General features: G+C 40.9%; 1 protein-coding gene across 1 annotated transcript; it reads left to right on the forward strand.

Moving 5' to 3' along the window:
- Window positions 1–1468: 1468 nt before the first annotated feature.
- Window positions 1469–12223, forward strand: LOC123732100 (E3 ubiquitin/ISG15 ligase TRIM25). Its single transcript, XM_045711446.1, has 7 exons — window positions 1469–2065; window positions 2499–2594; window positions 8004–8054; window positions 8415–8517; window positions 10460–10525; window positions 10828–11190; window positions 11329–12223. The coding sequence occupies exons 1-6, from the start codon at window positions 1469–1471 to the stop codon at window positions 11022–11024; spliced, it is 1110 nt and encodes a 369-aa protein (XP_045567402.1). The 3' UTR covers window positions 11025–11190; window positions 11329–12223.
- The last annotated feature ends 1263 nt before the right edge of the window (window positions 12224–13486 follow it).

Raw genomic sequence — 13486 nt, forward strand, 5'->3', positions numbered from 1 at the left:
TTGCTCCTTTGCACCATATTATTTATATTTTAACTTTGAACTTTCTTCAAATTATAAATCTACCATTCCAGTGTTTTACTTGCTATATTGTATTTACTTTGCCACCATGGCCTATTTATTGCCTTTACCTCCCTTATCTCACCTAATTTGCTCACAATGTATATAGACTTATGTTTTTACTGTATTATTGACTGTATGTTTGTTTTACTCCATGTGTAACTCTGTGTTGTTGTATGTTGTCGAACTGCTTTGCTTTATCTTGGCCAGGTCGCAATTGTAAATGAGAACTTGTTCTCAACTTGCCTACCTGGTTAAATAAAGGTGAAATAAATACAAATGTATATACTGTATTCCAGTCCTGGTTCATCCTATATAACTACTGCTGTCCACTTCATATGTATATACTGTATTCCAGTCCTGGTTCATCCTATATAACTACTGCTGTCCACTTCATATGTATATACTGTATTCTAGTCATGGTTCATCCTATATAACTACTGCTGCCCACTTCATATGTATATACTGTATTCTAGTCCTGGTTCATCCTATATAACTACTGCTGTCCACTTCATATGTATATACTGTATTCCAGTCATGGTTCATCCTATATAACTACTGCTGTCCACTTAATATGTATATACTGTATTCTAGTCCTGGTTCATCCTATATAACTACTACTGTACATCTACTATTCTTCAGATATACTACAGATGTACTCCAAATTGTCTATGCATCACATCACAGTATACAGTGTATATATGTATATATATATATATATATATATATATATATATATATATATATATATATCATTGCTTGTCCTAATATTTTCATTGACTTCTGCCCTCTGTGAGCTGGGAACACAAGCATTGTTAGATATTACTGCACTGTTGGAGCTGGGAACACAAGCATTGTTAGATATTACTGCACTGTTGGAACCAGGAACACAAGCATTTCCCTTCACCCACAATAACATCTGATAAATATGTGTATGAAACCAATAAAATAAAATGTGATTGTATTGTTGAAAGTGTTAGATAATTCTCAATCCGTGTTGTGTCTTGTCTAAGAACAGCCCTTAGCCGTGGTACTGTATAATAACCATATATCACACCTCCTCAGGACTTATCGATTTATAAGGCATTATAAAGGTGATTAAAATAATGATACATACGTACTTCATAGAAAACTGTTACCCTTCATATATTCTAACAACTCACATTTTAAGATTCATTATGTCATTTGTTCCATGTTAAGGGCTCTAACATTGGAACAAAACTATTTGTCTCCCTCTTGATGTTGCATGCAGTTCCTCTCTCTCTTCCTGCATTCCTCCCTCCCTCCCTCTAACCCCACCCCTCTGGCAGAACCAGGAAGTCCATCCCCCTTCACAAACTCTCTTCTGAGGAAACGAAACTGATCTGAGTCTCTGTGTCGTCTGTCTGTGTGAGAGTGAACAACCGTCCAAATGGCTCAACAGGGAGTTCTGCTGGACCAGGACCAGTTCTGTTGTTCTGTCTGTCTGGATCTACTGAAGGAACCAGTCGCCATCCCCTGTGGACACAGTTACTGTAGGAGCTGTATTGAGGGCTGCTGGGATCAGGATGTTCTGAAAGGGGTCTATAGCTGTCCTCAGTGCAGACAGACCTTCAGTCCGAGGCCGACGCTGAGTAAAAATAACATGTTGGCTGAGGTGGTGGAGAAACTGAAGAAGACAGGACTCCAGGCTGCTCCCCCTCCTGCTCTGTGCTATGCTGGACCTAGAGATGTGGTGTGTGATGTCTGCACTGGGACCAGAAAGCAGAAAGCCCTCATGTCCTGTCTGGTGTGTCTGGCCTCTTACTGTGAGACTCACCTCCAATCTCACTACGAATCTCCTGCTTTGAAGAAGCACAAGATGGTCAAAGCCACCGCACAACTACAGGAGAAGATCTGCTCTCATCATGACAAACTGCTGGAGGTTTACTGTCGTACCGATCAGCAGTGTATCTGTTATCAGTGTACAATGGACGAACATAAAGGCCATGATACAGTGTCAGCTGCAGCAGAGATGACTGAGAAACAGGTAAGACCAGAACAACTTATTGGTGACTGTCTGATAAACAAAGAATTAAAGATACAGTAGGAACTAAGGCTGTTTGAATATGAGATCATTGAAATGAAATGAATCCTCAGCAGAACAAATATGAACACAAACCTTGAGTATATTGATATGTCAACCCAGATTCTCTAAATGTATCACCATTTTATAATGTCAAAGACTATTATCATTCTGAATGCCCTTTTATGAGTCCAAAGTTCAGTCTCAACCTGTTGATACATGTAGTCCTACCATAAAAACTATAATCATTCACATAGCAACAAATAAATATCATTTAGTAAATGGACCATCCATTTTTTTAGATCTTCCTCTCTATGGGCCCTATGTCACATTACTATACTATTGATCTACTGGACTAATAAAGCTTGATAGCTCATTGAAGAGTGATTCTCCACAGAGGCAGCTGGGGATGAGTCAGCAGAAGGTCCAGCAGAGATTCCAGGAGAGAGAGAAGGAGCTGAAGGAGCTCCAACAGGCTGTGGAGTCTCTCAAGGTGAGTATTGTTGACCAGAGGAGACACACCATTTCACCTGTCTCCTCCAGTCAGAGAGAGAGAGAGAGGAAGAGGGGCCCCTATCCAATCCCACTGACCCCACTGTTGGGAACAGGTTGTCACTGCTGAGGCAGTGAAGAAAGTAGAGGAGGATGGGTCAAGGCTGAGGGATCCTGAGAGGATCCCTGTGAGTAGTAGATCTGTGACAGCACAGAGGGATGGGCCAACCATTGATATATGCTTCAGTAAGGTTGGCTTCTTAGTGTTCATAGCAAATGGTTATCAACTGTACCGCAGAAATGGAATGTAAATCACAGAAGAAAAAAAATGTTTTGGTGGCAGCTGCAGAGAAGTATTTGGTCATACTAGATTTGACTTCAGAAGAGTTCCAGGGTGTGTTGAGTGGTGGTGTCCTGTCCTCCCAGGTCGTTGGCCTGGTGCAGGAGCAGATAGGGTCAAAGTAGTGGAATGGGGGTAGTGGGTTTTAATGAGTGTAGGGTTAGTTGGCCTGGTGCAGGAGCAGATAGGGTCAAAGTAGTGGAATGGGGGTAGTGGGTTTTAATGAGTGTAGGGTTAGTTGGCCTGGTGCAGGAGCAGATAGGGTCAAAGTAGTGGAATGGGGTAGTGGGTTTTAATGAGTGTAGGGTTAGTTGGCCTGGTGCAGGAGCAGATAGGGTCAAAGTAGTGGAATGGGGGTAGTGGGTTTTAATGAGTGTAGGGTTAGTTGGCCTGGTGCAGGAGCAGATAGGGTCAAAGTAGTGGAATGGGGGTAGTGGGTTTTAATGAGTGTAGGGTTAGTTGGCCTGGTGCAGGAGCAGATAGGGTCAAAGTAGTGGAATGGGGTAGTGGGTTTTAATGAGTGTAGGGTTAGTTGGCCTGGTGCAGGAGCAGATAGGGTCAAAGTAGTGGAATGTGGGTAGTGGGTTTTAATGAGTGTAGGGTTAGTTGGCCTGGTGCAGGAGCAGATAGGGTCAAAGTAGTGGAATGGGGTAGTGGGTTTTAATGAGTGTAGGGTTAGTTGGCCTGGTGCAGGAGCAGATAGGGTCAAAGTAGTGGAATGGGGTAGTGGGTTTTAATGAGTGTAGGGTTAGTTGGCCTGGTGCAGGAGCAGATAGGGTCAAAGTAGTGGAATGGGGGTAGTGGGTTTTAAAACCTCTCTAGGCTAGGCGGGACGAATTCGTCCCACCTACGTAACAGCCACTACTATCCTGTGGCGCGATTTTCAAAACCTTAAAAATCCTATTACTTCAATTTCTCAAACATATGACTATTTTACAGCCATTTAAAGACAAGACTCTCGTTAATCTAACCACACTGTCCGATTTCAAAAAGGCTTTACAACGAAAGCAAAACATTAGATTATGTCAGCAGAGTACCAAGCCAGAAATAATCAGACACCCATTTTTCAAGCCAGCATATAATGTCACCAAAACCCAGAAGACAGCTAAATGCAGCACTCACCTTTGATGATCTTCATCAGATGACAACCCTAGGACATTATGTTATACAATACATGCATGTTTTGTTCAATCAAGTTCATATTTATATCAAAAACCAGCTTTTACATTAGCATGTGACGTTCAGAACTAGCATACCCCCGCAAACTTCCGGGGAATTCGCTAACATTTTACTAAATTACTCACGATAAACGTTCACAAAAAGCATAACAATTATTTTAAGAATTATAGATACAGACCTCCTCTATGCACTCGATATGTCCGATTTTAAAATAGCTTTTTGGTGAAAGCACATTTTGCAATATTCTAAGTACATAGCCCAGGCATCACGGGCTCGCTATTTAGACACCCGGCAAGTTTAGCACTCACCATAATCATATTTACTATTATAAAAGTTTGATTACCTTTTGTTGTCTTCGTCAGAATACACACCCAGGACTGCTACTTCAATAACAAATGTTGGTTTGGTCCAAAATAATCCATCGTTATATCCGAATAGCGGCGTTTTGTTCGTGCGTTCCAGACACAACCTGAAATAGTAAAGAAGTGTCGCGCGCATGGCGCAATTCGTGACAATAAAATTCTAAATATTCCATTACCGTACTTCGAAGCATGTCAACCGCTGTTTAAAATCAATTTTTACGACACTTTTCTCGTAGAAAAGCGATAATATTCCGACAGGGAATCTCCTTTTCGGCAAACAGAGGAAAAAATCCCAAAGGCGGGGGCGGTCGGGGTCACGCTCATAAGGCCAGTGTCCCTTGATCGGCCACTTGAGAAAGGCGATAATGTGTTTCAGCCTGGGGCTGGAATGACGACATTCTGTTTTTTCCCGGGCTCTGAGCGCCTATGGACGACGTGGGAAGTGTCACGTTAGAGCAGAGATCCTTAGTAAATGATAGAGATGGAAAAGAAGTTCAAGAAATGGTCAGACAGGACACTTCCTGTAAAGGAATCTCTCAGGTTTTGACCTGCCATTTGAGTTCTGTTATACTCACAGACACCATTCAAACAGTTTTAGAAAATTTAGGGTGTTTTCTATCCATATGTAATAAGTATATGCATATTCTAGTTACTGGGTAGGAGTGGTAACCAGATTAAATCGGGTATGTTTTTTATCCAGCCGTGTCAATACTGCCCCCTAGCCCTAACAGGTTAAGCTCTAGTGTTATGTTTTGGGAAGTGTGTTTTCATCACCTTAGGGTGACACTAGAGACTTGTGAAGAGCAGACTCCTTAGGGTGACACTAGAGACTTGTGAAGAGCAGACTCCTTAGGGTGACACTAGAGACTTGTGAAGAGCAGACTCCTTAGGGTGACACTAGAGACTTGTGAAGAGCAGACTCCTTAGGGTGACACTAGAGACTTGTGAAGTGCAGACTCCTTAGGGTGACACTAGAGACTTGTGAAGAGCAGACTCCTTAGGGTGACACTAGAGACTTGTGAAGAGCAGACTCCTTAGGGTGACACTAGAGACTTGTGAAGTGCAGACTCCTTAGGGTGACACTAGAGACTTGTGAAGAGCAGACTCCTTAGGGTGACACTAGAGACTTGTGAAGAGCAGACTCAACAACCTCTCTCTGCATCATCAGGACAGTTGCTTTGTGAGAAAGTGTTAACTGTGGAAGGCGTTAACCCATGTACACAGTTAGCCAATTGTTATGTAAAATGCCGCTCGGAAGGTCCAAGTGGTCTCGTCTTGGCCCCAAGTCAGAGCAGGACCACTGAGGCCATAGCTCAGCGGGACACTGGATCCAGGCTGTGGAGTTGGAAACAAAGTCTGTGGCCACTCTGGGGAAAATCCTCAATGGAAATGGCTGATATCTGTAGAGGTTCTGTATAGAAGCTTATAGAAAGTATGGATTAAACACACCTTTATCTCCATCCTCTAGATGTTTACATTTTAACATCCTTATATAACCAGCTCAGGGCTCCATGCCTGTTTTCTAGTTAGTTTAAAGACTTTCCTACAGTAGCTTCTCCAACCTCGCCTCATGCTGTGAGTATCTGGTACTATGCTACACTGCACATTGGAGATTCAGGAACGTTTAGAGGTATTGGCCTATCAGAGAGTCAGAGCCGGCATCCCAAATGGCACCCTGTTCCCTATATAGTGCCCTACTTTAGATCAGAGTTCTGGTCAAACGTAGTGCTCTGGCCATTAGGCTCTGGTCAAAAGTAGTGCACTATATAGTGAATAGGGTGCCACTTGGGACGCAAACTGGGAGTCTGTTGGCTCTGTTCCTCTAGTCTTAGACAGACCTTTAGTTTGAATTATGGCCACCACATGCTGGGACAACCACCCCAGGAGGTAATGTCACACTCTTCTTCTGGCTTCTCTTCCATTATCTCTTTCTTTCTCTCTTCTGGTCTTCATTCCTGCCAGTGTCAGAGGAATAAGGAGGAGATTGTAGAGAGATAGTGTGTCACAGCTTGCCTCTTTGGAATATATGTACTATCTAGAATGGAGACTGCCATTGTCATTTAGTCCAGTTAGCTTTTACCAGTCCTATCACATTTTAGAGAGATATACGTCTGTATGACATTACAACAGATAACTGGAAACATTTTATGTTCTTTTTAAGGCAGCTGCATTTAGAAGACAGATTTCTTCTGTCCACAGCTGTACAACTAGTGGAATTCTGGATATAGATACTGTAGTTACTGTAGTAATGTGGTTGTAGATGTATAGATGTACTGTAGTTACTGTAGTAATGCGGTTGTAGATGTATAGATGTACTGTAGTTACTGTAGTAATGCGGTTGTAGATGTATAGATGTACTGTAGTTACTGTAGTAATGTGGTGGTAGATGTATAGATGTACTGTAGTTACTGTAGTAATGCGGTTGTAGATGTATAGATGTACTGTAGTTACTGTAGTAATGCGGTTGTAGATGTATAGATGTACTGTAGTTACTGTAGTAATGCGGTTGTAGATGTATAGATGTACTGTAGTTACTGTAGTAATGCGGTTGTAGATGTATAGATGTACTGTAGTTACTGTAGTAATGCGGTTGTAGATGTATAGATGTACTGTAGTTACTGTAGTAATGTGGTTGTAGATGTATAGATGTACTGTAGTTACTGTAGTAATGCGGTTGTAGATGTATAGATGTACTGTAGTTACTGTACTAATGTAGTAATGCGGTTGTAGATGTATAGATGTACTGTAGTTACAGTAGTAATGCGGTTGTAGATGTATAGATGTACTGTAGATCTTTTCTATTTAAATTAAATTGTTGTCTCAGTTCATTCCAATATATAAATTAAATGGCTTTTTACTGTATTACAACCAACCTTTTATGTAAAATGTTCACAATATCAACATTCCCGTAACTTGTTTCGATATCATAGCGTAAACAAAATTAGCCCGACCATTTGACAGAACTAACCGCTCCTCAAAACATACAATTAATCTTTATTCTCTCTAATGCCTATGTTTTTGTATTTTTTGGGCAATGTTTTTGCCCATTTAACATACTTCTTATCAATTTGCGTGAATTAATTGATATGGCAGTAGATCCATTTACATTAATTTTAAGGTTGTGAGCTTTCTTTGACAACAAAAGGATAACTCAAAGTCATTAACCTTGACTCTAGATGTGATCAGTCGTCATGTCCTCATTTTGTATTTAGTCTGTTCAAGACGTAAATGTGTTTCAGATGACGTCTCGATATGGTATGACCCAACCAGAGCAGAGTGTGTGTGTTACACGGTCCTCATATTGTTGGCTAGCAGATATTGTACAGTTTTAACCATTTCTATAGAGTCTTGCTTAAAAACCCCAGATCCACATATTAATATTTTCATCTATAGGTCATCTATAAAACAGTATTATCCATTTCTTATCACAAATTATTTTCACATACAGTATAATGTATAATATCCTAATTTACTGTTATGGTGCTGTGTTATTACAAACAAATATTTATTCTTCATCATTTCATTCAAGGCAAGCAAGTCCAGTGGAATTATACCCTTCCAGTGTCCTACAGCAAAGCAGGTAAGAAAGCTGCATTCTTGTTATTAGATAAAATAGTTAATGTTCTTTGTAAACACATTGTGGTATTTTTGATGTGAGGAAACATTGTAGTAATTTCCAGTAAGACTTATACAAATTAATTTTAGAAAAAGACGCTATCTGCAAAATCTGAAGCGCCATCATGATCGTTATGAGAAGGCTAAAAAAGAGATAGCTGAGAGACAGAGGTCTTTCAATCAGTTCACCATAATTAATTTATCTGTGAGTATGTAGGTGTTATGCACAATGTGATGGTACTGTAGGGAGTATGATACCCCAGGTATTAATACATGTATAAGTTATTGACAGAATTAGATGCTTTTTTTCTCCATTTTTCTTCAGACCTCTACTGACCTACTTGATGAATCTTCGGATGCTACGGACTATGACGATGCAGACTATGTTCCAGACACATGTGGCAGTTTCTTGGATGCTTCTATTATAAGTACTATAAGTTCTTGTAGTAAGGAATATAAAACCACAGAAAATAATCTCCACCACAAACTGTCAGAGAACACACCATTAGGGAACGTTACAGCACACAGTGGGGATAGTACCACCAGTTCAGAGAAGCCAAGAACATTAAGTTATTCAAAGATGCGCAGCAATCCTTGTACTTCAGTAATAAGCTGCAGTGTGAATTCATCAGAGAACACATCACACCAGAAAAGCTCCATAAATGTCACACCTTTGTCAATAACAGCAAAAGGAAGCAAGTACAACAAGAAGCAATTTTGTCTTTATTGTAAAAAGGCCATTTCTAAATTGGCAAGACACCTCGAATCCATCCACAGTGAAAAGCCTGATGTTGCAATGGCTTTCAGTTTTAATAAAGGATCCCGCAAAAGAAGAGAGTTGTTACGCTCTCTTAAGAAGAGAGGAAACTTTGACCATAATGCTGAAGTGGCAAGCTGTGGCACTGGAGAGATGGTTGCCTGTAGAAGACCTAGTACTGCAAAACCATCTGATTACTACCGTCACTGCAAATTTTGCGAAGGACTGTATGCAAGAAATTCCCTATGGAGACGTGAGAAACTGCCCGAAGAAATCTGTTGAGGGAGAGCCTCAAGTTGGGCGGAAATGGATTCAATTGCACATACCAAGACCTGACTCAGTTAAGGAAGCTGTTTGGAAGATTGTTTGTGAAATGAACCAGGATGACGTTTCCTCGGTTGTAAGGAGTGAAACTGAAATCCTTTGTATCGGCGAGTCAGTGTTAAATTCCAGGAAACCATATGAGAAAAGGAATGACTACGCACGCCAAAAAATGAGAGAGATGGCAAGACTATTGATAACGGCAAGGGCTATAACACCATTGAAGAGCACCGAAGACCTTGTTATGCCCTGTAACTTTCCCCATGTGATACAGGCAGTAAGATCTGTTGCTGGTTATGATGTTGAAAGCAACTCGTATAAAATCCCATCATTGGCTTTGAAATTGGGACACAGTTTAGCCAAAGTTGCAGGCATTGTGCAATGCAATGCCATCATTGCAAATCGCCCTGCTGTTGCAGAGTCTGCAAAGCAATTTGCCACTTTACATCAGAAAAAGTGGACAGAGTCCATTTCAGCTGCCGCGTTGGGTACACTTCAACAAGCCAAATGGAATAAACCACAGGTTTGACCCTTTACAGAGGATGTGTCGGCGCTGCACAAGTTTCTTGCTACTGAGCGTGCTAAGTGTATGAAGGACCTTGAGGAAGAACCCAACAGCAAAAGCTTTGGAAATCTTGCTAAAGTGACTTTGACGCAGGTAGTACTATTTAACAGAAGGAGGGAAGGGGAAGTTTCAAAAATGGAGCTTCAGTCTTTCACATCCAGGGATCTTACGGAGCTGAATCCAGACATTGTGAGTGGCCTTACTGACTTTGAGAGGAAGCTTGCAGAGCACTTTGAGAGAGTTGAGATTCGAGGTAAAAGGTCAAGAAAGGTTCCAGTGCTTCTAACCCCTGACATGATTGCTGCTATGGACCTCCTCATGATAAGCAGGAAAGAGTGTCAAATCCACAAAGAAAATGTGTACATGTTTGCACGGCCAGGTATCCTTTCCCATTACAGAGGCTCCGACTGCTTTCGCAAGTATGCAAATCAATGCGGCGCAAAGAACCCAGAGGCACCTTTCTAGGACATGACATCCATGTCCATAGAGAATTCTATCGGCTTCCAGAGAGTACCCTGCAGCTCGCAAAAGTCAGCAAACTGTTGATAGCAATCGAAAAAGGAAGACTGCCTTACCTGCAGGGGAAAGGGCTGGATGACATTGAGGTCAATCCTGAAGTTAAAACTTTGTTTGAAATATAGTTTTTAGCAACTTCAAATATAACTATTATAAGTGTTGTTAGTCCTTCATTTAAATAATTGGCCGTAAATGTTTTTTACCCAACCAGATGAAGTAGAAATGAGTGATGATGATTCCAGCGAAGAATCCATTGCTGACCTACATCAATGCAAAGGTATCCTGACTTGTATATATGTGGTAATATCTTTAAGTTATGTCACATAAATGCACATTTCTGTTGGGATTATCGAAACGATCCTCTATCTGTTTTTAAACAATCACATTGGTGGTGATAAGTAATTCCACATTTATGGATTTGCAATCAGTTTATGTTTATATCTGAAATATCAGTTAATATCTAATGTAGAATTGCGTATTGCCTGACATTGAGGTTGTTTACAGTGAATAATACAAGCAAGCAAATGTATTGTCATAAAGCTCATAGAAAATAATCACATTCATTATTACTTTGCAAAGGCTCAACAACAGAAACTTCTAGGGACCAGACACTTCTGAGGCAAACACAAGAGTCAACCACCCTGGATAACATGGAGGGCACTCCTGAGTCAACCACCCTGGATAACATGGAGGGCACTCCTGAGCCAACCACCCTGGATAACATGGAGGGCACTCCTGAGTCAACCACCCTGGATAACATGGAGGGCACTCCTTAGCCAACCACCCTGGATAACATGGAGGGCACTCCTGAGCCAACCACCCTGGATAACATGGAGGGCACTCCTGAGCCAACCACCCTGGATAACATGAGCAACACACAACCAAGACATGGTAAAATAGTCACATCCCAAGCTTCCTCAAAGTGCTCCAAAGGAAAGCAAGGTTAGTAAGCATTTTGTATTCACATGTATTGATAACATCATATAACTACTAACTAGAATCCTTTGTATCATATCCTCCATTTGTCACTTTAACAGAGCTCATTGTTAATCAGCTGTATTTTGTTTGCATTTATGAAAGCTGTGAAGGTGAGAAGCAAGTGGACAGGTGATGAAGTGAAAGCTGTTGAGCGGCATTTGCTTAATTTCATAACAAGTTGCAGAATACCAGGTAAAAAGGACTGTGACTCCTGCCTACAAGCAGAGCCAGTAGCTCTGAAAGACAGAGACTGGTTTGCTATCAAATATCCACAACAGAAACGTAGCATTAAAAAGGAAGATGAATAGATAGAACTAGAGCCAACTGTAGCTCAGGTACCATCCAATTCCAATCAGCTTCTCCTCAGATAGTGTTAATATCTGTGGGTTTCATTTTCATATTATTTTCCTTAAATGATTTATATTTTTGGTTCTTGTACAAACATGCCACATAGGCTCGACTGTAGATCCAACATGTTCGTATTGTTTATGTATAATTGAGGGCTATTAATGAGCATATGTTTGCCACTTATGGTCACATGTTTTTGGAATAACAGTTGATGATATAGGTTAATACTCTGCTCTCATTGACAGGGAAAAGAGATAAACAGTCCTTAAAGGGATTGTTATTGTTCCCAAGTTTTCAGCAGCACTTTGTTCTTAACCACAAGTTGTTGAATGTGGCAAGGTGTTTCAATTACTGTTAAACTATTACCATTTCAATGGGTGCTTGTAACAGGCCTTGTGTATAGTAACTTGCACTACGTAAATATGATGTAAATCCCTACGTTATTTAGACAGTTAGCTGAATATACTGTACACTGTCATGTTTCATAAAAGCTGGATGCTTTAATAGAGAGTTTCTCATTCATTTTAAACATGCCATTTCTACTGCCTTGTGCATAGCAGGGAAGGAGGCAAAGTGTAGGTGGTCTATTCTGGGTATTCAATTGATTTGTTAATTTGCATATTTTCACTGGCACTCAATAAAAGTAAGAAAGGCATAAAGTGTTCCCTCTTTTTTACATTAATATTGACTGCAAATGATTATATATATATATATATATATATATATATATATATATATATATATATATATATATATATATATACAGTGGGGGGAAAAGTATTTAGTCAGCCACCAATTGTGCAAGTTCTCCCACTTAAAAAGATGAGAGAGGCCTGTAATTTTCATCATAGGTACACGTCAACTATGACAGACAAAATGAGAAAAAAAATCCAGAAAATCACATTGTAGGATTTTTTATGAATTTATTTGGAAATTATGGTGGAAAATAAGTATTTGGTCAATAACAAAAATGTATCTCAATACTTTGTTATATACCCTTTGTTGGCAATGACACAGGTCAAACGTTTTCTGTAAGTCTTCACAAGGTTTTCACACACTGTTGCTGGTATTTTGGCCCATTCCTCCATGCAGATCTCCTCTAGAGCAGTGATGTTTTGGGGCTGTCGCTGGGCAACACGGACTTTCAACTCCCTCCAAAGATGTTCTATGGGGTTGAGATCATTACAAGACCATGGTGCTTGCCTACGGAGCTGTGAGGGGAACGGCACCTCCATACCTTCAGGCTCTGATCAGGCCCTACACCCAAACAAGGGCACTGCGTTCATCCACCTCTGGCCTGCTGGCCCCCCTACCTCTGAGGAAGCACAGTTCCCGCTCAGCCCAGTCAAAACTGTTCGCTGCTCTGGCACCCCAATGGTGGAACAAGCTCCCTCACGACGCCAGGACAGCGGAGTCAATCACCACCTTCCGGAGACACCTGAAAACCCACCTCTTTAAGGAATACCTGGGATAGGATAAAGTAATCCTTCTAACCCCCCCCCCCCCCTTAAAAGATTTAGATGCACTATTGTAAAGTGGTTGTTCCACTGGATATCATAAGGTGAATGCACCAATTTGTAAGTCGCTCTGGATAAGAGGGTCTGCTAAATGACTTAAATGTAAATGTAAATGAGATCTGGAGACTGGCTAGGCCACTCCAGGACCTTGAAATGCTTCTTACGAAGCCACTCCTTCATTGCCCGGGCGGTGTGTTTGGGATCATTGTCATGCTGAAAGACCCAGCCACGTTTCATCTTCAATGCCCTTGCTGATGGAAGGAGGTTTTCACTCAAAATCTCACGATACATTCATTCTTTCCTTTACACGGATCAGTCGTCCTGGTCCCTTTGCAGAAAAACAGCCCCAAAGCATGATGTTTCCACCCCCATGCTTCACAGTAGGTATGGTGTTC

Source organism: Salmo salar, unplaced genomic scaffold (assembly GCF_905237065.1).
Source record: "Salmo salar unplaced genomic scaffold, Ssal_v3.1, whole genome shotgun sequence".
Lineage (NCBI taxonomy): Eukaryota > Metazoa > Chordata > Actinopteri > Salmoniformes > Salmonidae > Salmo > Salmo salar.